This window comes from Canis lupus, chromosome 13, assembly GCF_011100685.1.
Source record: "Canis lupus familiaris isolate Mischka breed German Shepherd chromosome 13, alternate assembly UU_Cfam_GSD_1.0, whole genome shotgun sequence".
NCBI lineage: Eukaryota > Metazoa > Chordata > Mammalia > Carnivora > Canidae > Canis > Canis lupus.
The window spans coordinates 38,998,460-39,023,594 of record NC_049234.1 but is presented as its reverse complement, the minus strand read 5'-3'; the positions used below and the strand labels follow the sequence as shown (position 1 = coordinate 39,023,594).

Below are 25,135 nucleotides of genomic sequence, written 5' to 3'. Positions count from 1 at the left end.
AGCAGAGCCTCCCCGGGAGCCCAGGGAGCAGGGCCCACACATGTGACAAGTTGGCCATTTCCTTTACCAGGAGTCATTTGACTGCCGTTTTATTTAAATTGCTATTCAATGGCGAAGGTCGTTCTAGGATGGGGATACAGAGAGAACGTTCTAGGTTCGCAGGTAGCTTAAGCTCCTCTGTCATGGACTCGATGTCCCAGTTGGGTGCAGAGAAAGGCGAGCCAAGAAAGAGATGAGAAACATGGCCCTGGGGTGCCTGGCCGGCCTGGTCGGGGGACCTTGATCTCAGGACTGTGAGTTTGAACTCCCATGTTGGGTGTAGAGAGGACATAAAAATAAAATCTTAACAAATAATAAATGGATGAACTAATAAAGCATGACATCGAAGGTGAGTGCTCGCTTCAGGACAAACCTCAAAGCAGACTATGTCTAACCTGGGACCTGTTCTTGATCGCCCCGCTTGCACTCCTTGGCCCAGATGACGTCCTCCACGAGGGACGGTTCCGCCCGAGTGGGAGTGGGCTTCCTTCTCAGTAAGGCCCGTGCCTCCCCTGGTTCTGCAGGAGAGAAGAGCCGGGAAGGCACGAGCTCGGGGGATCAGCATAAACCTCGGCGATGATCCTTCCCGATCCCGGGAGCCAGAGCTCGGCCTCCTTTTGGGACCCGACATCGTAAAGAAGCCTGTGTGGTCAGTGGCTCGGATGCAGGGTGGAGGCCGAAGGAGAATCAGGAAGAACAAAATAGGGAGAAAACCAGAAGCTGAAGGAGAGGAGGACAGATATCAGCATCCGGAGCCTTTGCGGGGACCCGGCGTCCTTTCCCAGGAGGGGCCCCCCTCTGTAGGGTGCTTCCCTGCCGCCCTGCGCTCCCCGTCGGCACCCGCAGGCACATCCCTGGGCCTCCAGCGCCTCTGCAGCCGTGGTCTGGAGCATCCTCCGTGTGTCCTACCGGGGACCCCAGCGTCGTGTCTGTAACCGTCTGGCTGCTGTCTGACAACAATTGGGGGATTCCGACGTTGGTTGGGTTAGGGGTGTGTGTGTGTGTGTCGCTGTGCCGCGATCTGATCCTCGGGCCGCGTCGTCCTGACGCCGAAATGGTTGAAACACCATCATTTCTGGTGCTGGTGCTGGGTGGCTAGCTGGGTTCTCCTGGCCGACCCGGGCTCCCTCGTGCCGGAGGGTCAGCTGAGCTGGAAGGTCCGGCTCAGCCACATTCCCGCGGGTGGCAGTAGGTCCCCGCTGAGCGCCGGCTGATTCTCTTCTCCCCGATGCCTCTCTAGGGGGAGCCAGACCTCGGGGCCGCCCTGGGGGAAGCTCCTGAGGAGCCGGCTGCCCATGGGGGGAGCCCTGGGGCTGCCTGTGTGTGGGAGTCGGGGTGGAGCCGGGGCTGGGGTCCCTCGGTCCCCTACAGTGCCTGCCCCCCAGGCCGAGCCCCACGCTCACCCAGCCCCTACCCTCTAGGGCATGCAGGGTGCCCTCCACACTCTGGTGCGAGAGATCCAGCAGCACCAGGTGTGCACGCTGAGCCCGCCTGGTGAGGGTGGCCCAGGTGTGTGAGCTGCAAGGGCCTGCTGTCCTGACGTCCCCTCTGGGGCCACGCTGACCGCCCCGCGGGCCCTCTGTGCCCCAGGTGTACAGGCCTGGGGCGGGGAGGGGATGAAGGGCCCCGGAGCCCGGGCAGCCCAGGCCCCCTGGACAGTGGGAGCACAGACCTCTCAGGGCGCTTAGCACAGACCCTGGTAACCTGAGGCTCCCCAGCTGTCACTCTGTCCCAGGCCCGTCCTGGCCGCGGGCAGAGGCTGAGTCGCAGTAGAGTCTGTGGGGTCCTGACCCTGGCGTCTGGCCGCCCCTGGAAGGCACGTGGGGACGTCAGCTGTGTGTGCCTGGCGGCGCCCCTGCAGGGATCTGTGAGGCACACCCAGGGCCCAGGAGGCCACATCCGGCGGCTGAGGGCTAGCTCAGCCCGGGGCCAGAACGCAGGCCTGGCCAGGGCCCCGGGGCGCTGGATCCCATTAGTCCTGGGACTGGGGGTGGCTCGAGTTGCCCCTGCCCCCACAGAGCCCAGGGCCAGGCCAGCCCAGGTCCCTCTGGGTCAGGGGCTGGTGTCCTGTGCGGGGGGGGGTGCCTCCCTCTGGGAGGGACAGCGAGACAAGGCAGGACACGGTGACGGCGGGCCAGAGCCTCCGGGCCCCCGCACTCACCGCCACGCTCTGCCCCAGAGGCCCGCGAGCATCGAGCTGCATTGTGGACGCGGAGGGCAGAGTGTCCCGGGCCTGTGCGGGGCCTCGGGACAGTGGGCTCAGCGCCACCCTGGCTCTGCCCTGGCTGTGCCTGTCACTGCCCAGCGAGGAGCACGAGCTGCAATGGCTGCGGGGCAGGAAGGGTGTCCTGGGTCCGACAGCATCGTCCCTTGGGGGCTGGGGGGACCCCGTCATGGGAGTCCCGGGAGTGCTCCAGGGCCTGGTCCATCACGGGGCCTCTCGGGTGGCCCAGGCAGGTGCCGAAGGGAAGGGGACCCCATTTTTTGTCTTCAAGCCCACCATGTCTGGGGGCCACCTGCCTGCACCGTCTTGTTGCACTGGGAGGATGGGGAGGGAGTTCCATCGCTGGGGGGAAGTTGGACGATGGCCTGGCCGGGAGGGGGTCTGGGCAGCTCAGGCTGGGTGGCTGGGCCCAGGGAGGCCGGCTCCTCCACCCTGGGCGGTGGCTCAGAGGCCTGGAGAAGGGAGGAGAGGCCTGGGCGCCGGGGACACTCGCTCCATGCCCAGGGGCCTCGTGGGGAACTCCTCAGGTCCCGCTGGAAAGAGGCCGACGGGGTCAGCGTCTCCAGCAGGCTGTGTGTCCCCCACTGGGGGCCCCGGGGGTCCTCACGGCTCCCGCGTGGTCCCCGGCCTGACCCTGTGCTCAGCCCCCCACACTGGTGCCTGGGCCCTGCAGTGGGTGCCTGCACGCCCAGCCCTGGCCTGGGGTCCCTGAGGCTGGAGCAGAAGAGGAGAGCCCCAGAGATGAGGATGGGGGCCCCGGGAGCTCTGTCCCCTGTGGGTGGCCCCAGCAGGCCGAGTCGGGAGGGGCCAGGGCCCTGAGCCCACCTGGGTGGGGGGCAGGTCGCACCGCATCCTCCGGAGCTGGGTCATGGAGGCCCGAAGGTGTCTGAGCACCGCCTTGTCCTCCAGGGCCCAGGGCTGCGCCAGAGTGTCAGGGAGGAACTCCCGGAGCACTTCCAGGGGCAGCTTCAGGAGGCGCTCTGGGTGGTGGGCGAGAGTCAGACCCAGAGGGCCCCGCCCTGTGGCCCCCGGTGCCCCCAGGCCAGCGGCTGGGGTCCCGCTGTGCCCAGGAGCGCCGTGGGCAGTGCGCTGGCCGGGGTGGCCCCTGACCACTGCTCCTCTCAGGGAGCCCCGCTGCACCCGCCTGCCCCACAGTCCCCCTGCCCCAGGTCTGGGTGCTGCTCAGAGCACAGGGTCACCGCCCCTGCTACCCCCCCACACATCCCTGGGCTCCCAGGGGCTCACTTACTCCTGTGCACCTTGAGGTTGGTGTAGGCCATGGCCGTGAGCACCCTCTCCCCATCGAGTATATCCCACAGCTTCAGGGTGAGCGGGAAGGGGGTCTAGGGGACAGCGGGGTGGGAGGAGCGGCCAGAGCAGGGCCCCTGGGGGTCTCGGCTGGGGCTAGGCTAGGCCTCCCATCTGCCCCCCGGCTGCCCCCGATGAGGCCCCCCCCCGCCCCCCCCCTCCCCTGTGCGTGCCCTCCTCCCAGGGAGATCAGGGCTCCTGGCCACTCTGGGTTCCAACCCGGCCAGCACCCCCCACACCCCTGGGGGCACAGACTCTGCCCCCACTTGACGACACCACGCCTCGAGAGGACCCCGGGCTGGCCGCCCAATGGGCCGAGGGCCCGTCCACACCCCGGGCTGACCTGGCCTCCCGCGGGGGAGCTGAGACAGAGATGGCTCGCCCCCCGGAACCTCCTCCAGGGACCCTCTGGACTTCTCCAGGACGGGCTGGGCTGCGAGCCTCAGCCTCAGGGCCCCAGGGTCGGGCCTGGCTCGTCGGAGGGTGGGGCTGAGCTGGGCCCTCCCCGGGGGCAGGGGGCAGGTCCGGGATCAGGGGTCCCGGGGGGCCGAGGAAGCACTGCAGGAACCACTTTGGGGTATAGATGCCGGTGGACATCTGCTCCTTGTCCTGGCGGAGGGCAGGAGGTGCTCAGGCTCCCCCGTCTCCCTCACAGCCCGGGCTCCCAGAGGGGGCTCCCAGAGGGCGGGGGGGGGGGGAGGTGAGGGCCACCCGGACCAGCTCGGGTGCCAGCACCCCGGGCCCCGCTACCGAGCCCTGTGGCCGCCGTGCCAGGGCCCCCGTCCTCAGACCAACAGGAGGGGCCTCCGTGAGCTGTGCCAGGCTGCAGGGGATCCGCCAGGTCTGGAGACCCCCCGGAGGGCAGGTCGGAGGCCTGACTTTGGCCCCTGGGAGGTCCCACGAGGGGAGCTGGGCCAGGACACCCTGCGGGGCTGGGGAGCGTGTGAGCTGGGGTCCTCGGGGACCCTTCTGGAATGCGCCGTGGAAGGGGAAGGCCTCCTGGGCGCCTCGGCCTTGTGCCCTTCAGGGGAGTGGGAGCCTTCCCCGCCCGGGTTCTCATCAGTAGTGCCGTCTTTCAGGGTCCAGACCCGAGCTCTAGGACGGCCGCGGTGCATGCGGGGGCCCCGGGCAGCCCCGGCCCTCGGGCACGCAGGCCCTGCCTCCCCTGGGAGGTCTGCACCGCCCCCCTGCCCGTCCCAGAGGAGAGAGACCCTCCCCAGCATCTCGGGGCCATGGAGCTGGGGCCCCTCTGTGAGTCCCGCTGGTCACCAGCACTCAGGACAAGGCCATCCGCGGGGCAGGAGGCAGGGGCAGGGACACTCACCGTGTCGTTCACCGAGTAGGCCGCCAGCATGTGGAACAGGGCTCCCTGCCTAGGAGGGGGGACAGCGGGGTGCTCTGCTCAGTCAGCCCCCGCCCAGCGAGGCCGCCGAGGTGCCGACACCCGCCCCGCAGGCCGCACGGCCCGCAGGGCCCCTCCGCAGAGGCCGATCTCTGGGGTCAGGTCTGTGCACGGGGACAGGCATCGACCTCACACGTGCAGTGCGCCGGGGGTTATGTGCACCCTGGGGTGTCCGACGCCTCCATGCGGATCCCACCGTGGGGTGTGCAGCTCTGGGCTCCCCCAGAGCCGCCAGCGCCCCCTCCAGCCCTGGAGCGGCCCCCCATGCACACCCGCTAGGAGCCAGCACTCCCCCTGCCCCAGTCCCCACAGCCCCTGACACCTCTCCTCCTCTGCCCTGGCCTGGCCCCGTATCCCGGGAACACCACCAGCCCCACGTGGCCCCTGCCCCGAGCCCACGCAGCCGGGGTGTCCGTGGCCCTGTGCGCACCCCCAGGCCTTCCCAGGTGTCCCTGGACTGGACTCTGTGGGGGGCACCCCGGGCCCGCCCATCCCAGAGCATCTCAGGGCTCCAGGTCTGAGCCACTGTGAGGAGTGCAGGGAACGTCGTGCAGGTGTGACCCGGATACAGGCTGCGAACCCCTGGGGTCACTATCTGAGCCCGCGGGGGGGGGTACGGAGTGCGGCCCCCTCAGCGCTGCAGGAGCCGCCCGATGCCCCCCGCACGGCGGCCTGAGTCTGCACCCTGGCTCCGCGGCCCCCGGGCCCGGGATGCAGGAGGCCGGCTCCCCCTGGGCCGGGGGTCACCGGTCAGCCTGACCCGGCCGCGCTCTGAGGGCCGCGGGGTCCCCGGGGGGCAGCAGGTTCCCTGCAGGGAGGAGCACCGAGCTCTCGTGGGGAGACGGTCTGAGCGGCTCCCCGGGAAGCCCAGCCACCCTTGCCTGGCGGCTCACCAGCCCCGCCCCTGGCGCCCCTGCGGGTCACCCCTGAGGTCCCGGGCTCCCACACACCCCGCCCACTGCACACAAAGGTAGCTGCACCCTCTGCTCCACCCACCTGCACCCCTCTGTCGGGGGCTCCCTGCCTTCCCCCCTCCCCACGGCCCCTGGGGACTCTACGGGACACCGGAGCTTCTGACGGGAGCAGGCCATCCAGAGAATCCCAAGGTGGCCGGAGAGGCTAAGCATGTCCCCCAGGTGGCAGCTGCATCGGGTCCTTGTGGGGTGGCAGCGGGACCGATAGTGTAGGGGTGGGGGGTCTAGGGGTGTGGGGGATGGTGTGGGGGGTGATGTAGGGGGATGGCGTGGGGGCGGTGGTTGAGGAGGATGGGGTGGGGGGCTGCGGACACAGGGCACCCCCTTCGCTAAGGTGCACATGGAGTCGTTGACAGATAAAGGCGACCCCAGTCTGGGGTTTGCTGTGACCCCTGCCCCTGGGGCCCCGTGTGCTCAGCGCAGGGCCTGCCTGGACCGTGGGCGGCAAATGGGGGTCGTCATACTATGTGTGCTCACCAACTGCAAATTGTCTAAAATAAAATGCCCTGAATTCAGAAGTACATAAAGCACCAAGGGTGGGTGTCACCCTGACCTGTCCGACCCTCGTCGGGTCCATGTGTCCCAGTCCAGCCGTGGTCATGCACCCGGGCCCCCAGGTCCCCTTACTGCCCCCCATGCCCCCACCCTGGCCCCCTGCTCTTCACGGAGCCGTCCCTCACCCCCTTGGGGTTCAGCTCAGACTGTGACCCCTGGAGGCCCCGTCCTGGGGCCTCCCCATCCCCGAGACCCCGGGGATGTGGGCATGGGGGTCATCCCCAGCACCCTACCATGTGGCGGTGTGTTGTTTGCTGCTGTTGTTCCCCCCCGGCCTCAGAGACCCCGTGTCCCCTGCACAGAAGCCCCTGGGCCTCTCCTGGACCTCTCCTGGGCCCCCGCTGGCCCAGCAGCCTCACCCGACCCTGTAGCGGTCCCAGAACATGGTGTGACTGCGGAACGTCCGGTTGACGTCCAGGTCAATCTGCATGATGTCCGGGAGGAGACCAGGGCCGCCTCCTTCATATCCTGCGGGGAGACCCTGGGAGGAGCCGGCGTCAGGGACACAGACCTCGACCTGTAGCAGGTGCCGTCCTGGACAGGGAGCCCTGGGGCCACCATGGGAGTGTGTCCTGCAGGAACCTCCTTCCTTCCCCTGGGAGGCCGGGGACAGCGGGAGTGCCCACCGTGCTCACGGGGCCTGCATGAGGGCCTGTGCCCAGCTGTCGTGGGCGAGGAGGGGACTGAGGGTAAGCCCAGGTGGGGAGGGACTGAGGGTCAGCCCTGGACAGGGAGGGGACATGGAGGATCAACCCAGGTGGGGAGGGGACATGGGGGGTCAGCCCTGGTGGGGAGGGGACAGGGGGGTTCAGCCCTGAGCAGGGAGGGGACTGAGGGTTAGCCTTGGGCAGCGAGCGGACATGGAGGATCAGCCCAGGTGGGGAGGGGACACGGGGGGTCAGCCTGGAGGGGAGGGGACAGGGGGTCAGCCCTGAAAAAGGGGGGCACATGGAGGATCAGCCTGGGTGGGGAGGAGACATGGGGGGTCAGCCCTGGTGGGGAGGGGACTGAGGGTCCACGGGGAGTGGAAGGGCCCCACCTGGTATTTCCTGGCATTCCTGGCCTTAACCTGGTCAACGTTCAGCAATCGCAGCCACACCTCTCCCCGCACTTGGGGTGGGACCCCCTTGTAGACCCACCGCAGCTGCGGGGAGGAAGGCAGTGCTGGTGAGAGGGGCCCAGGGCGGCCCCTTGGAGCCCAGGGAGCGCGAGGCATCTAGAAGATTCCGGCTTCGGCTCCAGGGTGTCTGCAGAGAGGCTGGGTCTCCCTGGAGCTGGGCCCCGTCCCCAACTAGGAGCAGGGACCGTGGCCCCGACCTGACGCTCCCCCACCGCCGTCCCGGGGCCTGAGGAGGATCGGGCTCCCAGCAGACTCTCCCCAGGCATGGGGCTCCCCCGAGGACGGGGCAGGAGGACACTGAGGGCGGACCCCAGCTCTGTCAGGACAGAGAGCCCTCGGGGGCACCCAGCGCCCCACCTTCTCGCTGGGGAGGTAGTGGTCCCATCGCTTGAGCATTTTTATCCATTTGTCCACGCGCCGGGTCTCCTGGCGGAGTTTCTGGAAGAGGACAAGCGGGGGCCGCAGGTGAGGCTCCAGCCCGGGAGGTGGGCACTCGGGCCGCGTCCAGTCCCCCGCGGGACCCGGAGGAGCCAGGAAGACACAGGGCCCCCCGCGGACCGTGGCTCTGGGTCTGGGGTGCGTTCCCGGCAGCTGGGGAGATATCCGGGGATGTCCTGGGGGACGGGGTGCAGATAGCTGGCCCCAGCCCCCCACCACGTCCTGCCCGGGGCCCGGCAGCCCGTGCAGCGCTGGGACAGGGGACTGGGGAGACGCACGGGGATGTCCTGGGGGATGGGGTGCAGACAGCTGGTTCTGGGGGATCTGAGAAGGGTGTTTGCCGGGGGTGGGCTGGGCGGGGACCCCTCGGCGCCCCCAGGGGGTGACCTGCCCCCCTCCTCGATGGATCAGCCAAGAGCTGTCCGCGTGGCCCGGGTGCCCGGTGACCGTCCCGCTGAGGTCCCCCCGCCTCCCAGGGCCTGACTGCCCAGCGTCCAGCTGGCCTCGCCCTGCCCCCTGGCCATCCCCCTGCTGTCCCCTGACTCCCCTCTCTGCTGTCCCCTCTGCCTCTGGCCCATTTCACCTCCTGTCCTGTCGGAGCCCCAGAGCACGACCACCCCTGAGCCATCCCAGCAGCCACTGGGCCATGAGCAGGGCTGAGGGGGCCCCACCTGGGGTCTCCAGCCTCTGTCAGGTTCTCGTGGGGCTGTTGACCCATCAGCCTCGTCCCCTGCGACCTAGGCCACTGGGCTGTCCCCTCCCTCGTTCCCGCCCAGGGCAGCCCCCTCCTCCTCTTCCCTCCTCCTGCCTGGCCGGGCCCTCCCTCTGCGGACTCCCCCCTCCCTGCCCTGGCCTGGTCCCAGGCATCTACCTACAGCCCCGCAGAAGCCTTCGGGACTGTGGGGGCCCTGGCTGGGGGTGTGGGTGAGAGCACCCCTGTGGACTCGCCCCAGACCAGGCCGTCCCCCAACAGACAGCACGCCCCGGCCCCAGAGCCCCTCACCCGCAGGAGCCCCTGCTGAAGGGACTGGACAGCCCCCCCGGATGCAGGAGGCAGACACTTGGGCCTGCCCGAAGCAGGCATGGGGGCCCCTCCTCGGAGTGTCCGGGGGCCTCCCCCGGGCCCAGCTCCCTTCCTGCCCACGCCCCGGGTCGGCCTCCGGGGTGTCTCAGCTGCAGCCCAGCACAGACATGGCCCTCAGAGGGTTCCAGGGGACGAGGTCCCGACCTGGGGGGGGGGGGTCAGCCTCCAGAGAGGTGTTCCTGCAAACGCCAGCCCCCCTGAGATGGATGAGGGGTGTCCAGGGGACTCACTGCAGAAAGCCCTGGTGGTCGGTGACCTTGCACAGTGACAGGTCCTGTGGAGACCCTGCTTGGTGCGCCTGCAACAGAGGGGGCTCCGTGGTGGGGACCGATTAGAGCAGGGAAATGGGGACAGGAGGGAGCAGAAGGGATCCTCCCTCCCCTGAATCCTGAGGGAGCGCCGACCCTCTGAGATTGGCCGGGCACCAGAGGAAGAAGGGCCTGTCTGCCCAGTGGGCGCAGCCTGACAGCCTCACCTGCTTCTATCTATCAGTGATCTACCCCACCTGGGCCTCACCTGACCTGGTGACTGTGGTCCCCACCTGGGCCTCACCTGGAACCGGTGATGCTGGTCCCCACCTGGGTCTCACCTGACCTGGTGACTGGTCCTCACCTGGGCCTCACCCAGACCTGGTGACTGTGGTCCCCACCTGGGCCTCACCCAGCTCTGGTGACTGATCCCTACCTGGGCTCCCCTGACCTGATGACTCTGATGCCTACTTGGCCCTCAGCCAGACCCGGTGATGCTGGTCCCCACATGGGCCTCACCTGGAACCGGTGACGCTGGTCCCCACTTGGGCCTCACCCAGACCTGGTGACTGTAGTCCTCACCTGGACCTCCCCTGGACCTGGTGACTCTGGTCTCCACCTGGCTTTCACCTGGACCTGGTGTCTGTGGTGCCCCGCCTGGGCCTCACCTGACCTGGTGACTGGGCCTCACCTGGGCCTCACCTGGACCTGGTGACTGTGGTCCCCACCTGTGCCTCACCTGGACCTGGTGACTGATGAACCCGGGGGCACCACAGTTCTGCCCAGAGTGGGGTCCTGCATCATCACTGTGAGCAGGCAGGGTCCAATCAGCACTTAGCCCTTCACCCTGAAGGCCGAGGGTCCCGGGGGAGGGTCCTGTCCCCACGCCGGGCAGGAAGGGGATGCAGGCACCCTCCCACATCCTCAGTTCCCATCCTCAGGCCCTGCAGGCCTCCCGCCCTTCAAAGCAGACTGAGGGTCACAGATGCCCCCCTGCCCCCAGGGTTCACAGCATGGGGTTGCAGTTAGGAACATTTAAGGGGCTCCTGGGTGGTTCCGTCGGTTCCACGTCGACTCTTGAGTTTGGCTCAAGTCAGGATCTCTAGGTTGTGGCGTGGAGCCTCGCGTGGGGCTTGGGCTCCGGTGGGTGAGGAGTCCACTCCAGGTTCCCCCTCTCCCTCCGCCCCCCCCCCAACTGCACCCTCTCTCAATTAAATCTTCTAAAAATTAACATGAAGACACGTGAGCATCTTGATTCCCTCTGCAGAGGTGCCTTCGTGTGTGTAACAACCATGTAAATGCCTTTCACGGACCCACCGGGAGTCCTACCAGAAACCCCTTTGGTATTTATTGAAGTACAGTCGACACACAATGTGACAGTAGTTTCAGGGCTACAACTAGTGACTTGACAATTCTGTGCCTCACTCAGCTCTCCCCACGAGAAGCGGCGTCACCGTCTGTCCCCGTACAAAGTTGTCCCAACAGTACTGACTCTATTGCCAGGCTGTACTTTCTAAATTTCTGGGATTTCTTTATTTAGAACCAGACGCTTGTAGCTTTTCCTATCGCTCATCCATGTTGCCCACCTGCCCCCTGAGGCCCCTCTGTCCATCAGTCAGCAGGATCCATCCCATTAACCAGAGAAAGGACATGGGGCGGCCCGGGTGGCTCAGCGCTTCAGCGTGAGCCTTCAGCCCAGGGCGTGATCCTGGAGTCCCGGGATTGAGTCCCACATCGGGTTCCCTACATGGAGCCTTCTTCTCCCTCTGCCTGTGTCTCTGCCTCTCTGTCTGTCTGTCTGTGTCTCTCAAGGATATATAAATAACATCTTTAAAAACAAAACACAAAAAACAAGAGAAAGGACAAAACGCATATGATCCCCTCAAGAGTTGCAGAAAAAGCATTTGACAGAATACAACATAAAAAGCACAGTGGGTTTTGAGGAAATGTCTATCAACAGAGGAAAGGCCGTGTAGGAAGGCCTGCAGCTGATGTCATCCTCAAGGGTGACAACCTGAAAGCGTCTACCGTAGTCAACAGACAGGAAACAGCCATGTGGGGGTCGCATCCACTCTGACAGGGGCCCGGCTCCGCAGGACACGCGGGGAGGCTTCAGGACCATGTGGGGTCGTGTCCACACTGACAATGGCCCGGCCTCCTCACGACCCGCGGGGAGTCTTCCAGAGGACGTGGTTAGGGTTAGGGTTAGGGTTAACCTGTATCCTAACACAAACCCTAACCCGTACCCTAACCAATACCCTAAACCGTACCTAACCCTAACCCGTACCCTCACGCTAACCCTAACCCGTACCCTAACCCTAACCCCTAAACCCTAACCCTAACCCGTACCCTCATGCTAACCCTAACCCGTACCCTAACCCTAACCCCTAAACCCTAACCCGTACCGTAACCCTAACCCGTATCCTAACACAAACCCTAACCCTAACCCGTACCCTCACCCTCACCCTAACCCTAACCCGTACCCTAACCCCTAACCCTAACCTGTACCCTAACCCTAACCCGTACCCTAACCCCTAGCCCTAACCCTAACCCGTACCCTGACCCAACCCTAAACCTAACCCATACCCTAATCCCTAACCCGTACCCTAAATCTAGCCCAAACCCCTAGCCCAAACCCTAACCCATATCCCTAACCCTGCCTTAACCCCTAACCCTAAACTCTAACCCCATCCCCCACTCTAACTCTTACCCTATTCCCTCCCCCTATCCTCTAACCCTAATCCCTATAACCTATCTGTAACATCACCCTAATCCAGTCCCTAACTCAGTTTCCTAATCCCTAATACCGTACCTTAACTCCTAACTCGACCCTTACCCCATCCCTCACCCTAACTAGTAACTCGTACGCATAACCATGATCACTAATCCATATCATCTAACCTAACTCTAACCACCTATTGCTCACCCTAAACCCTAATCCTATCTCAATTCTCCCCATTCACTTACCTTGTTGTTCTGAGTAGCCCCTGCTGAGGTGGATGTGACTCTGAACAGCGCCTCCAGGATCCTCCAGCGGGTCCTGAGGAAGCCGGACTCCTGTCATGGTGGACCTGGCCCCATGTCTTCCTGAGTCATATACAGCGGGTCCTGAGGACGAGGGGGGTCCTGTCACTGTGGACTATGCCTCACATCCTCCGGAAGCCTCCCCGCGGGTTCTGAGGAGGCCAGGCTCCTGTCACCGTGGACGCGGCTCCACATGGGACTGAAGCCTACCCGCGGGTCCTGAGGAGGCCGGGGCTCCTGTCAGCGTGGACGCGGCCCCACGTCATCCCGAAAACTCCCCGCGGGTCCTGAGGAGGCCGGGGGTCCTGTCCCCGCGGACGCGGCCCCACGTCATCCCGAAAACTCACCGCGGGTCCTGAGGAGGCCGGGGCTCCTGTCAGCGAGGATGCGGCCCCACATCTTCCTGAAGTCTCACCGCAGGTCCTGAGGAGGCCGGGGCTCCTGTCAGCGTGGACGCGGCCCCACATCCTCCTCAGGCCTCCAGAGCGCAGACGGGCTCCTGTTAGTGCAGGCGGACGAGGCCTACTGCGCACGCGCGCCCCCTGACCCGGGCCTGGGCTCGGGCACCCCCTGCGGGATGCTCAGGCGCTGAAGGAGGCCCTGCAGGAGGCGGCGTCCCCGCGCCCAAGGCCGGACCTGCCTCCTTCCGGGCTCCAGCTGAGACCTATGAGCTTCGGAAACGTCGCGCTGAAATGGAGCACAACACCCGGCTTCCCCAGAAATACTTAAGGACAATGAATTGGAACCCACAGGATGCGAAATGAAATGTGGACCAAGCTTTTACCACGTCCGCCAAGACTCACTCAACCCTCTTCCACTGTGGGCGGGACCGCGGGCTGTTGCAGCCGCCATGGAAACAGTGCGGAGGCTCCTCAGGAAGTTACCCATAGAGCTGCCCTGCGACCGGCAGGTGCACGGCCTGGAGCTCACTCCGAAGATACAGATGCAGTGAGACGCCGGGACACCTGTGCCCCCAATGTCCACAGCAGCCGGGTCCACAGTAGCCACACTGTGGGAGGAGCCTCGGTGCCCTCGGGCAGATGATGGATAAAGAGGATGGGAGATAGATGATGGTCATAGAGAGAAGAATGTTACTCAGCTATCAAGGAAATCTTGCCATTTGCAATGACGTGGATAGAACAAGAGGGATCATGTTAAGTGAACTAAGTCAGTCGGGAAAGACAATGACCGTATGGTGTCATTCATAGGTGGAATTAAAGAAGCAAAGCAGATGAACATCTGTGAAGGGAAGGAAAAACAAATAAGATGAAAACAGATGCAGGAAATACAGACTCTTGATCATAGGAAACAAACTGAGGGTCGCGGGAGGGGAGGGGAGGGAGAGGGGGGAGGGGATAACAGGGGACCGGCATGAAGGAGGGCAGGTGATGTCACAAGCACTGCTGTTCTCTCCAACTGGTGAATCCCTGAATTCTACCTCTGAAAGTATAATACACTATACGTTAATTAATTGGGTTTAAATTAAATTAAGTTAAAAAAATCAGTTGTATCAGAGCACATTTCCTTCTGGACTCTCTGTTCTGCTCCTTCAGCTTATGCTGGAACCACCCCCTGTGGGTCTAAGTAGGCGCCATGCCTCTTCCATGGCCCAGCCGAGGGCTAGAACTCACGACTCTGAGATCAGGACTGGAGGTGAGGTCAGGAGTCAGATGCTTAACCGACGGAGCCAGCCGGGGGCCCGAGAACCACACTGCTTTATCCTGTGTCTCTGTGACATCGTTTGAAATAGGAAAGTGCTGCGTCCCGCTCTGTCCTGCTTTTCCAATACTGATTTGCTGTCCGGGGTCATTTGTGGGGGCTGACGGATGTTAGGGTTTTTTTTTTTTTTTTTTTCCTATTTCTAGGATCTACCACCATGATTTTGATAGCAATGACATTGAAACTGAGGGTGGCTTCAGGAACTGCGGACATTTTCACAAGATGAGGCTCCCACCCCAGGAGCCCAGGACGGCCTCCCAGAGCCTGGTATGGCTCAGTGCACAAGTCTTGTGCTCCTTTGGTTCAGTCTCATTATTTATTCTCTGTGATGCTCCTGAGAAGGGAGTCACGTCCTTCATTTCCTTCCTGAGTGCTCATTGTCGGGACACAGCAAGGCTACTGAGCTCTGTAGGTTCAGTTGGTGTCTCGTGAATTTACTGAATTCAATCATTAGTTCTAACAGGTTTTGGTGAGGGCTCTTGGGTTTCCTGTTTCTAGTACCTCATCTTCAGCAAATAGGGACAGCGTGACATTCCCCTTCCAGGTGTGGAACCTTTGCTGTTTCCTGTCTGTTGACTACATTAGGACTTCCAGCACTGAGAGGGGACCTCCTTGGCTTGTTCCTGCTCTTAGGGGAGATGATCTCAGGTTTTCACCCTTGAAGATGATGTCAGCTGTGGGCCTTCCTAGCAGCCTTTATTATGTTGATAGACATTTCCTCAAAACCCACTATGCTTTTGATGTTGTATTTTGTCAAATGCTTTTTCTGCAACTCTTGAGAGGATCGTATGCTTTTTGTCCTTTCTCTTGTTTTTCTTTTTTAAAAATATTTGGGATCCCTGGGTGGCGCAGTGGTTTGGCACCTGCCTTTGGCTCAGGGCTCGATCCTGGAGACTCGGGATCGAATCCCACGTCGGGCTCCGGGTGCATGGGGCCTGCTTCTCCCTCTACCTGTGTCTCTGCCTCTCTCTCTCTCTCTCTGTGACTATCATAAATAAATAAAAAATAAATAAATAAATAAAAATATTTTATTTACATATCCTTGAAAGACAGAGGCCTTCAGGGTGAAGGGCTAAGTGCTGATTGGACCCTGCCTGCCCACAGTCATGATGGGGGACCCCACTCTGGGCGGAATTGTGGTGCCCCCGTGTTCCACCGCTGCCTGGTGCCCACTCTGCGTCCGCAGACCTTCGGAGACACTTGTGCTCCGGATCTGGCTTGCCGTGACCCGACTCTCCTGCTCTCCCCAGTAGCCCAGTACTCCTATCTCCTCAGTACCCCAACACTCCCACTCTCCCCAGTACCCCGGTTCTCCCACTCTCCCCAGTACTCCAGTACTCCCACTCTCCCCAGTACCCCAACCCTCCCACTCTCCCCAGTACCCCCACTCTCCCACTCTCCCCAGTACCCCCAATCTCCCACTCTCCCCAGTACCCCAACCCTCCCACTCTCCCCAGTACCCCAGTGCATAAAGAGGAGGCGCTCACAAAGCGACAGGTCACAGGTGAGTGGCAGCTGATACCTGCTCCCCGCGGGCCACAGTGGGGCCTGTGGGTCCGGGTGGGGGCACAGGCCTCCAGGGCTGGGGTCCACAACACCCCGACCCCCCATGCGATGACCGTGAGCAGCTCCTACAGCCCTTCCACAGCCCCACGGGGTGAGAGGCCCGTCCAGGGAAGGAGGCTGCAGTTGGACCTCAGGCAGCTCCCCCGGGACCCCCGCTCCCCTGTAAGCCCTGTGCTGTGCAGGCACCCAAGCCATGACCTTTCCAGCCTGTCCTAGACACATGGACCCTGACAGGGGTGACTGACACCCCCCAATCCCGCCCTGTGCCTGCTGGGTCCCCCTGGCACGTGAGCAGGCTTGCTCTTCACGCACTGGAATGCAGGCGGAGTCCCTCGTGCTCCCCCAGGCCCCCCTCAGGCTATTCACACATCGCTGCCCTCAGGGTGGGGAGTTTGGTCCCACTCTTGCTGGCATCAGGTTTTAATGAAGTCCAGTCCGTCGCTTTCTCCCCTTGGTCATGTGCTTGTGGAATCTAAGAGAAACCTTCGATCCCCGCCCCCCTCCCCCAAGCCTGCAGGGACACTCGCTGGCCAGCCCACCCACCATCATCTCTGCACCGGCCCACTGGGAGACGTCACCCCCGAGCGTCAGGTGGGCAGTTCCCCGGAGTCCCTGGGTCACCCGCCCGTGTGCTCCTGATACTGGGGTGGGAGCGCTCTGTGACCCCAGCGGGACGGCGTGTCCTGGGACAGTGGCTGGGAAGGTGGACTGTAGGTGGGCAAGGGACAGACAGGCAGCGAGGGCCCGTGTGTGATGCTCCAGCCCAGCCTGTGCCTCTCGGGGCTATGGGGTTGTCTCCAGCTCCAGTCAGACAGAGAGGCACCTGCCCACGGGGAGCACCTGGACGCATGTGTCCTCGGAACGTTCTCACGCGCCGTCATTCTTGGATGTGTTTGGATTGCAGCACGATGCAGGAGGACCCGGAGACCCTGCTGGCCTTGCAAAGGGCCAATATTGTGGCCCAGTACCATCAGGTGAGGCCCAGAAGGGACCATAGACACTACACACCCACGAAGGGGGGACTATACCTGCAAGAGCAGGTGAGGCTCAAGAGGGGATCAGAGCCAAGGATGAGCCAGGTCAGCCCAGACAACGACCATAGTCACCAGGAACAAGTGAGACCCTGGGGATGGTCCCGGTGTCAGTAGCAACTAAGGGTCCATCCTGGATCCTAGTCATTGGTATCTGAGGAGCCCAGTCACCAGGTACAGGTGAGGCCCGGGTGGGGACCAGAGTCACCAGGTCCAGATGAAGACCACAGCTACCAGGTCCAGCTGAGCCCAGGTGGGGAGCAGAGTCACCAGGTTCAGGTGAGGCCAAGGTGGGGACCACAGTCGCAGATCCACATGAGGCTCAGGTGGAGACCAGAGTCACCTAGGTGAAGCCCAGTTGGTGGGACTAGAGTAACCAGGTCTGGGTGAGGCCGAGTTGGGGACCAGAGTCACCAGGTCCGGGTGAGGGCCAGGTAGGGATCAGAGTCACCAGGTCAAGTGAGGCCCAGGTGGGGACCACAGTCACCAGGTCAGGTGAGGCCCAGGTAGGAACCACAGTCACCAGATCCAGGTGAAGCCCAGTGGGGGACTAGTCACCGGGTCAAGGTGAGGCCACGGTGGGGATCACAGTCACCAGTTCCAGGTGAGGTCCAGGTGGGGACCATATTCACCAGGTCCCGGTGAGGCCAAGGTGGGGACCAGAGTCACCAGGTTCAGGTGAGGCCCAGGTGAGGACCAGAGTCACTAGGCCCGGGTGAGGCCCAGGTGGGGACCAGCATCACCGGTTCCAGGTGAGGCCCATGTGGGGACCACCGTCACCGGGTCCGGTTGAGGGCCAGGTAGGGATCAGAGTCACCAGGTCAGGTGAGACCCAGGTAGGGATCAGAGACACCAGGTCCAGCTGAGGCCCAGGAGGGGACCACAGTCACCAGGTCTGGGTGAGGCCCAGGTGGGGACCACAGTCACCAGGTCCGGGTGAGGCCCAGGTGGGGATCAGTGTCACCAGGTCCGGGTGAAGCCCAGTGGGGGACCACAGTCACCGGATCCAGGTGAGGCCCAGGTGGGGACCACAGTCACCAGGTCAGGTGAGGCCCAGGTGGGGATGATCACTGATAGATAGAAGCAGGTGAGGCTGTCAGGCTGCGCCCACCGGGCAGACAGGCCCTTCTTCCTCTGGTGCCCGGCCAATCTCAGAGGGTCGGCGCTCCCTCAGGATTCAGGGGAGGGAGGATCCCTTCTGCTCCCTCCTGTCCCCATTTCCCTGCTCTGATCGGTCCCCACCACGGAGCCCCCTCTGTTGCAGGCGCACCAAGCAGGGTCTCCACAGGACCTGTCACTGTGCAAGGTCACCGACCACCAGGGCTTTCTGCAGTGAGTCCCCTGGACACCCCTCATCCATCTCAGGGGGGCTGGCGTTTGCAGGAACACCTCTCTGGAGGCCGACCCCCCCCCCCCAGGTCAGGACCTCGTCCCCTGGAACCCTCTGAGGGCCATGTCTGCACTAGGCTGCAGCTGAGACACCCCGGAGGCCGACCCGGGGCGTGGGCAGGAAGGGAGCTGGGCCCGGGGGAGGCCCCCGGACACTCAGAGGAGGGGCCCCCATGCCTGCTTCGGGCAGGCCCAGGTGTCTGCCTCCTGCATCCGGGGGGGCTGTCCAGTCCCTTCAGCAGGGGCTCCCACGGGTGAGGGGCTCTGGGGCCGGGGCGTGCTGTCTGTTGGGGGACGGCCTGGTCTGGGGCGAGTCCACAGGTGTGCTCTCACCCACACCCCCCAGCCAGGGCCTCCACAGTCCTGAAGGCTTCTGCGGGGCTGTAGGTAGATGCCTGGGACCAGGCCAGGGCAGGGAGGGGGGAGTCCGCAGAGGGAGGGCCCCGGCCAGGCAGGAGGAGGGTAGAGGAGGAGGGGGCTGCCCTGGGCGGGAACGAGGGAGGGGACAGCCCAGTGGCCTAGGTCGCAGGGGACGAGGCTGATAGGTCAACAGCCCCACGAGAACCTGACAGAGGCTGGAGACCCCAGGTGGGGCCCCCTCAGCCCTGCTTGTGGCCTAGTGGCTGCTGGGATGGCTCAGGGGTGGTCGTGCTCTGGGGCTCCGACAGGACAGGAGGTGAAATGGGCCAGAGGCAGAGGGGACAGCAGAGAGGGGAGTCAGGGGACAGCAGGGGGATGGCCAGGGGGCAGGGCGAGGCCGGCTGGACACTGGGCAGTCAGGCCTGGGAGGCGGGGGGACCTCAGCGGGACGGTCACAGGACACCTGGGCCACGCGGACAGCTCTTGGCTGGTCCATCGAGGAGGGGGGCAGGTCACCCCGTGGGGGCGCCGAGGGGTTCCCGCCCAGCCCACCCCCGGCAAACACCCATCTCAGACCCCCCAGAACGCCACCCCCACCCACCCTCAAGCCGCTGGCAGCCCCTGCCCTCCCTGGAGGAGCCCTGCCCTCCCCAGGCCACTGGGTGCAGACGGGGTGTGGAGGGTGGCTGTGGGGCTGGGGCCTCAGGGCTCTGCGTCTCTTGCCTTCCAGGGACAAGGAGCTGTCCGGCCCCAGCCCCTGCGAGGCCAAGGTGAGAGCCCATCCTGGGCCCCGGGCAGGACGTGGTGGGGGGCTGGGGCCAGCTATCTGCACCCCGTCCCCCAGGACATCCCCGGATATCTCCCCAGCTGCCGGGAACGCACCCCAGACCCAGAGCCACGGTCCGCGGGGGGCCCTGTGTCTTCCTGGCTCCTCCGGGTCCCGCGGGGGACTGGACGCGGCCCGAGTGCCCACCTCCCGGGCTGGAGCCTCACCTGCGGCCCCCGCTTGTCCTCTTCCAGAAACTCCGCCAGGAGACCCGGCGCGTGGACAAATGGATAAAAATGCTCAAGCGATGGGACCACTACCTCCCCAGCGAGAAGGTGGGGCGCTGGGTGCCCCCGAGGGCTCTCTGTCCTGACAGAGCTGGGGTCCGCCCTCAGTGTCCTCCTGCCCCGTCCTCGGGGGAGCCCCCTGCCTGGGGAGAGTCTGCTGGGAGCCCGATCCTCCTCAGGCCCCGGGACGGCGGTGGGGGAGCGTCAGGTCGGGGCCACGGTCCCTGCTCCTAGTTGGGGACGGGGCCCAGCTCCAGGGAGACCCAGCCTCTCTGCAGACACCCTGGAGCCGAAGCCGGAACCTTCTAGATGCCTCGCGCTCCCTGGGCCCCTCTCACCAGCACTGCCTTCCTCCCCGCAGCTGGGGTGGGTCTACAAGGGGGTCCCGCCCCAGGTGCGGGGAGAGGTGTGCCTGCGATTGCTGACCAGATTAAGGCCAGGAATGCCAGGAAATACCAGGTGGGGCCCTTCCACTCCCCGTGGACCCTCAGTCCCCTCCCTGTCCAGGGCTGACCCCCCATGTCCCCTCCCCACCCAGGATGATCCTCAATGTCCCCCTCTGTCCAAGGCTGACCCTTAGTCCCCTCCCCACCAGAGCTGACCCCCCATGTCCCCTCCCCACCCGGGCTGATCCTCCATGTCCCCCCCTGTCCAGGGCTGACCCCTGTCCCCTCCCCTCCAGGCTGACCACCCATGTCCCCGCCCCACCCGAGCTGAACTCCCATGTCCCCTCCCCACCCGGGCTGATCCTCCATGTCCCCTCCCTGTCCAGGCCTGACCCCCCATGTCCCCTCCCCACCCGGGTTGATCCTCCATGTCCCCTCCCTGTCCAGGATTGACCCTCAGTCCCCTCCCCACCCGGGCTGACCCTCAGTCCCCTCCCCACCCATGACAGCTGCCCACAGGCCCTCATGCAGGCCCCACGGGCACGGTGGGCACTCCCGCCGTCCCCAGCCTCCCAGGGAAAGGAAGGAGGTTCCTGCAGGACACACTCCCATGGTGGCCCCAGGGCTCCCTGTCCAGGACGGCACCTGCTGACAGGTCGGGGTCTGTGTCCCTGACGCCGGCTCCTCCTCCTGGGGTCTCCCCGCAGGAAATGAAGGAGGCGGCCCTGGTCTCCTCCCGGGACATCATGCAGATCGACTTGGATGTCAACCGGACGTTCCGCAGTCACACCATGTTCTGGGACCGCTACAGGGTCGGGTGAGGCTGCTGGGCCAGCGGGGTTCGGGGGCCTGGGAGAGGCCACGGGGGCTTCTGTGCAGGGGACACGGGGGTCTCTGAGGCCGGGGGGAGTGACAGCAGCAAACAACACACTGCCACATGGTAGGGTGCTGTGGATGACCCCTGTGCCCCCACCCCCAGGGTTTTGGGGATGGGGAGGCCCCAGGACGGGGCCTCCAGGGGTCACCGTCTGAGCTGAACCCCAAGGGGGTGAGGGACGGCTCCGTGAAGAGCAGGGGGCCGGGGTGGGGGCACGGGGGCAGTAAGGGGACCTGGGGGCCAGGGTGCATGGCCGCAGCTGGACCGGGACACATGGACCCGACGAGGGTCGGACAGGTCAGGGTGACACCCACCCTCGGTGCTTTATGTACTTCTGAATTCTGGGCATTTTATTTTAGACAATTTGCAGTTGGTGAGCACACATAGTATGACGACCCCCAGATGCCGCCCCCGGTCCAGGCAGGCCCTGCGCTGAGCACACGGGGCCCCAGGGGCAGGGGTCACAGCAAACCCCAGACTGGGGTCGCCTTTATCTGTCGACAACTCCATGTGCACCTTAGCGAAGAGGGTGCCCTGTGTCCACAGCCCCCCACCCCATCCCCCTCAACCACCGCCCCCACGCCATCCCCCTACATCACCCCCCATAGCATCCCCCACACCCCCACACCCCCACCCCTACACTATCGGTCCCGACACCCCCTCACAAGGACCCAGTGCAGCTGCCCCCTGGGGGACATGCTTAGCCTCCCCTTGGGGTTCTCTGGACGGCCTGCTCCCGTCAGAAGCTCCGGTGTCCCGTAGAGTCCCCAGGGGCCGTGGGGAGGGGGGAAGGCAGGGAGCCCCGACAGGGGGGTGCAGGTGGGTGGAGCAGAGGGTGCAGCTACCTCTGTGTGCAGTGGGCGGGGTGTGTGGGAGCCCGGGACCCCAGGAGTGACCTGCAGGGGTGCCAGGGGCGGGGCTGGTGAGCCGCCAGGCAAGGGTGGCTGGGCTTCCCGGGGAGCCGCTCAGACCGTCTCCCCACGAGAGCTCGGTGCTCCTCCCTGCAGGGAACCTGCTGCCCCCCGGGGCCCCCGCGGCCCTCAGAGCGCCGCAGGGTCAAGCTGATCTGTGACCCCCGGCCCAGGGGGAGCCGGCCTCCAGCAGCATGGGCCCAGGGGCTGCGGAGCCGGGGTGCAGACTCAGGCTGCTGTGCGGGGGGCATCGGGCGGCTCCTGGCAGCACTGAGGGGGCTGCACCCTATACCCCCCAGCGGGTTCTGATAGTGACCCCAGGGGTTTGCAGCCTGTATCCGGGTCACACCTACACGACATTCCCTGCTCTCCTCATGGCAGCTCAGACCTGGAGCCCCGAGATGCTCTGGGATGGGGGGGCCCGGAGTGCCCCCCACAGAGTCCAGTCCAGGGACACCTGGGAAGGCCTGGGGGTGCGCTCAGGGCCACGGACGCCCCGGCTGCATGGGCTTGGGGCAGGGGCCACGTGGGGCTGGTGGTATTCCCGGGACATGGGCCAGGCCAGGGCGGAGGAGGAGAGGTGTCAGGGGCTGTGGGGACCAGGGCAGGGGGAGTGCTGGCTCCCATCGGGCATGCAGGGGGCGCCGCTCCAGGGCTGGAGGAGACACTGGCGGCGCTGGGGGAGCCCAGAGCTGCACACCCCACGGCGGAAGCTGCTTGGAGGCGTTGGACACCCCAAGGTGCACTTAACCCCCGGCACGCTGCACGTGTGAGGTCGCCGCCTGTCCCTGTGCACAGACCTGACCCCAAAGATCGGCCCCTGCGGAGGGGCCCTGCGGGCCGTGCGGCCTGCGGGGTGGGTGTCGGCACCTCGGCGGCCTCGCTGGGCGGGGGCTGACTGAGCAGAGCCCCCTGCTGTCTCCCCTCCTAGGCAGGGAGCCCTGTTCCACATGCTGGCGGCCTACTCGGTGAACGACACGGTGAGTGTCCCTGCCCCTGCCTCCTGCCCCGCGGATGGCCTTGTCCTGAGTGCTGGTGACCAGCGAGACTCACAGAGGGGCCCCAGCTCCATGGCCCCGAGATGCTGGGGAGGGTCTCTCTCCTCTGGGACGGGCAGGGGGGCGGTGCAGACCTCCCAGGGGAGGCAGGGCCTGCGTGCCCGAGGGCCGGGGCTGCCCGGGGCCCCCGCATGCACCGCGGCCATCCTAGAGCTCGGGTCTGGACCCTGACAGACGGCACTACTGATGAGAACCCGGGCGGGGAAGGCTCCCACTCCCCTGAAGGGCACGAGGCTGAGGCTCCCAGGAGGCCTTCCCCTTCCACGGCGCATTCCAGAAGGGTCCCCGAGGACCCCAGCTCACATGCTCCCCGGCCCCGCAGGGTGTCCTGGCCCAGCTCCCCTCGTGGGACCTCCCAGGGGCCAAAGTCAGGCCTCCGACCTGCCCTCCGGGGGGTCTCCAGACCTGGCGGGTCCCCTGCAGCCTGGCACAGCTCACGGAGGCCCCTCCTGCTGGTCTGAGGACGGGGGCCCTGGCACAGCGACCGCAGGGCTCGGTAGCGGGGCCCGGGGTGCTGGCGCCCGAGCTGGTCCGGGTGGCCCTCACCTGCCCCCCCGCCCTCTGGGAGCCCCCTCCGGGAGCCCAGGCTGTGAGGGAGCCGGGGGAGCCTGACACCCGCAGGGAGCCTCAGAGGGGGCCTCGGGGTGCACGCCCTCCATGGGGCTCTGGCTCTTGCAGGAGGTGGGCTATTGCCAGGGCATGAGCGAGATTGCGGCCATCCTCCTCATGTTCCTGCCCGAGGAGGACGCCTTCTGGGCGCTGGCCTAGCTGATGACCAACGACAGGCATGCCATGCACGGTAGGGGCCCGCCGGGCCGCCGGGCAGGAGGGGAGCTCAGGAGGACCTCCCTGCAGGCTGCTGCACCGGGAGTTAGGTGGGGACCCCCCAGCCCGCCCCCCCACGTGCAAGGGCCCTCCTTCCCCAGAAGCCTCGGGGTCCCGGAGCCACGGTCACCTGCCCCACCATCTGCAGGCCGGGCTCGCACTCCCGCTGCTCCCCCAGCCTCCCGCCCGGCTGCCGGCTTGCCCCTCAGGTCCCCCTGCCAGCCCACGGCCACACGGGGCCCAGGGGGCAGCGTCTCCCCCTCCCGGGGACCCCCAGCCTCATTCCTAAGCCCCACAGAGGGCCATGCACGCCCATCACCCTCCCTGTGGCCTGCACCCGCTGCCCCTCGGGGCTGGGGACCTGCCTGTCCCCGCGGCGGCCCCTGCAGGAAAGAGAGTGCTGGGTCAGCCAGGACTGGTCCTCAGCCCCCAGCCCCCGCCCCGCGGGGTCTCTTGAGGACGAGGGACCCCGGCCCCGCACCCCCGGCCTGGGAGGCAGCCCTGCACTCTGGAAGAGCGGGTCCAGTCAGGGCTCCGAGGGCGGTGGGCACACGGGGGTCAGGGCGTGGGAGGAGGCCCCTGCCCCGACACCCCCCACCCCGCCTGGTGCAGGAGGAGGCCCTGATCGTGGGGGCCTGGGGCCTTCTCAGGCTTTTTCGTCCCAGGCTTCCAGAAGCTCCTCAGGTTCCAGGCTCATCATGAGCGCGTCCTCCAAAGAGCTCTCCCCAACCTGAGGAAGCACATGGCGAGTGGGAGCTCCTGAGGCTCCGTCCCCAGGGCCCGGGGCAGGGGGTGGGGGGCACGGCCCTCTGAGCTGCCCAGAGTTGGGGTCACGTTCCTCGCCCTGGGGCCCGGGGGCGCCCTCGGGGCTGGGCGGGGCCGTGAGGAGTGTGTCCACCCGGCTCCAGGGGCCGCGGCATGGGGCCTGAGCACCTCCTGCCCTCCTGCCAGGACGAGGAGCAGATGTCCACCGGCATCTATACCCCAAAGTGGTTCTTGCAGTTCTTCCTCGACCGGGTGAGGCCCCCCCGGAACCCCCTCTCCCGGACCTGCCCCCTGCCCCCAGGGGAGGGCCCAGCTCAGCCCCACCTCCAGACGAGCCAGGCCCAACCCCGGGGCCCTGAGGCTGAGGCTCGCAGCCCAGCCAGTCCTGGAGAAGCCCAGAGGGTCCCTGGAGGAGGTTCCGGGGGGCGTGCCGTCTCTGCCTCAGCTCCCCCATGGGAGGCCGGGTCAGCCCGGGGTGTGGACGGGCCCTAGGCCCATCGGGCGGCCAGCCTGGGGTCCTCTAGAGGCGTGGTGTCATCAAGTGGGGGCAGAGTCTGTGCCCCCAGGGCTGTGGGGGGTGCTGGCCGGGTTGGAACCCAGAGTGGCCAGGAGCCCTGATCTCCCTGGGAGGAGGGCACGCACGGGGGAGGGGGGGGGCGGGGGGGGCCTCATCGGGGGCAGCCGGGGGGCAGATGGGAGGCCTAGCCTAGCCCCAGCCGAGACCCCCAGGGGCCCTGCTCTGGCCGCTCCTCCCACCCCGCTGTCCCCTAGACCCCCTT

The 25,135-nt window shown here is 65.6% G+C and overlaps 3 protein-coding genes across 8 annotated transcripts; 1 reads left to right on the top strand and 2 right to left on the bottom strand.

Moving 5' to 3' along the window:
- Positions 1-42: 42 nt before the first annotated feature.
- Positions 43-3,695, bottom strand: LOC111098595 (TBC1 domain family member 3B-like). 4 transcript variants are annotated; one of them, XM_038555112.1, is made up of 3 exons: positions 3,513-3,695; positions 3,089-3,243; positions 51-2,796 (listed from the first exon to the last, which is right to left on the bottom strand). In XM_038555112.1, exons 1-3 carry the CDS (start codon positions 3,541-3,543, stop codon positions 2,530-2,532), a joined length of 453 nt encoding a protein of 150 aa, XP_038411040.1. In that variant the 5' UTR covers positions 3,544-3,695; the 3' UTR covers positions 51-2,529. The 4 variants fall into 4 exon arrangements, 2 of the variants coding, with proteins under 2 accessions (XP_038411040.1, XP_038411039.1); XM_038555111.1 differs by having other exon boundaries at positions 52-1,848; XR_005368349.1 differs by having other exon boundaries at positions 43-1,848; positions 2,201-3,695.
- A 43-nt stretch (positions 3,696-3,738) lies between these two features.
- Positions 3,739-14,189, bottom strand: LOC111098594 (cuticle collagen 40-like). 3 transcript variants are annotated; one of them, XM_038555921.1, is made up of 7 exons: positions 14,048-14,189; positions 12,764-13,655; positions 12,360-12,500; positions 9,375-9,442; positions 7,980-8,060; positions 4,896-4,944; positions 3,739-4,180 (listed from the first exon to the last, which is right to left on the bottom strand). In XM_038555921.1, exons 2-7 carry the CDS (start codon positions 12,813-12,815, stop codon positions 4,020-4,022), a joined length of 552 nt encoding a protein of 183 aa, XP_038411849.1. In that variant the 5' UTR covers positions 12,816-13,655; positions 14,048-14,189; the 3' UTR covers positions 3,739-4,019. The 3 variants fall into 3 exon arrangements, with proteins under 3 accessions (XP_038411849.1, XP_038411848.1, XP_038411850.1); XM_038555920.1 differs by lacking the exon at positions 14,048-14,189 and having other exon boundaries at positions 12,764-13,735; XM_038555922.1 differs by lacking the exons at positions 7,980-8,060; positions 9,375-9,442; positions 12,360-12,500; positions 12,764-13,655; positions 14,048-14,189 and adding an exon at positions 6,862-7,553.
- A 1,134-nt stretch (positions 14,190-15,323) lies between these two features.
- Positions 15,324-24,341, top strand: LOC102154884 (USP6 N-terminal-like protein). Its single transcript, XM_038555919.1, has 11 exons — positions 15,324-15,392; positions 15,593-15,639; positions 16,212-16,292; positions 16,503-16,675; positions 17,997-18,064; positions 19,212-19,251; positions 19,502-19,582; positions 20,628-20,737; positions 22,640-22,688; positions 23,445-23,565; positions 24,242-24,341. The coding sequence occupies exons 4-10, from the start codon at positions 16,550-16,552 to the stop codon at positions 23,532-23,534; spliced, it is 564 nt and encodes a 187-aa protein (XP_038411847.1). The 5' UTR covers positions 15,324-15,392; positions 15,593-15,639; positions 16,212-16,292; positions 16,503-16,549; the 3' UTR covers positions 23,535-23,565; positions 24,242-24,341.
- Positions 24,342-25,135: the final 794 nt, after the last annotated feature.

Bases quoted from the DNA above. Each gene is read 5' to 3' on its own strand.
- LOC111098595 (XM_038555111.1), bottom strand. From the start codon at position 3,543: ATGGCCTACACCAACCTCAAGGTGCACAGGA. The intron at 3,244-3,512 runs GTAAGTGAGCCC...CCCACCACCCAG, and splicing joins CAACCTCAAGGTGCACAGGA to AGCGCCTCCTGAAGCTGCCC. The intron at 1,849-3,088 runs GTGGGCTCAGGG...CGTGCCTTCCAG, and splicing joins GCGACCTGCCCCCCACCCAG to GGGCGGCCAGACGCCAGGGT.
- LOC111098594 (XM_038555921.1), bottom strand. From the start codon at position 12,815: ATGTGGGGCCGCATCCTCGCTGACAGGAGCCCCGGCCTCCTCAGGACC. The intron at 4,945-7,979 runs GTGGGGCGCTGG...CCCCCCTCCTAG, and splicing joins ACTACCTCCCCAGCGAGAAG to GCAGGGAGCCCTGTTCCACA. The intron at 4,181-4,895 runs GTGAGTGTCCCT...GCCCTCCGCCAG, and splicing joins CCTACTCGGTGAACGACACG to GACAAGGAGCAGATGTCCAC.
- LOC102154884 (XM_038555919.1), top strand. From the start codon at position 16,550: ATGTGTCCTCGGAACGTTCTCACGCGCCGTCATTCTTGGATGTGTTTG. The intron at 16,676-17,996 runs GTGAGGCCCAGA...CCTCTGTTGCAG, and splicing joins TTGTGGCCCAGTACCATCAG to GCGCACCAAGCAGGGTCTCC. The intron at 20,738-22,639 runs GTGAGGCTGCTG...CTCCCCTCCTAG, and splicing joins TGGGACCGCTACAGGGTCGG to GCAGGGAGCCCTGTTCCACA.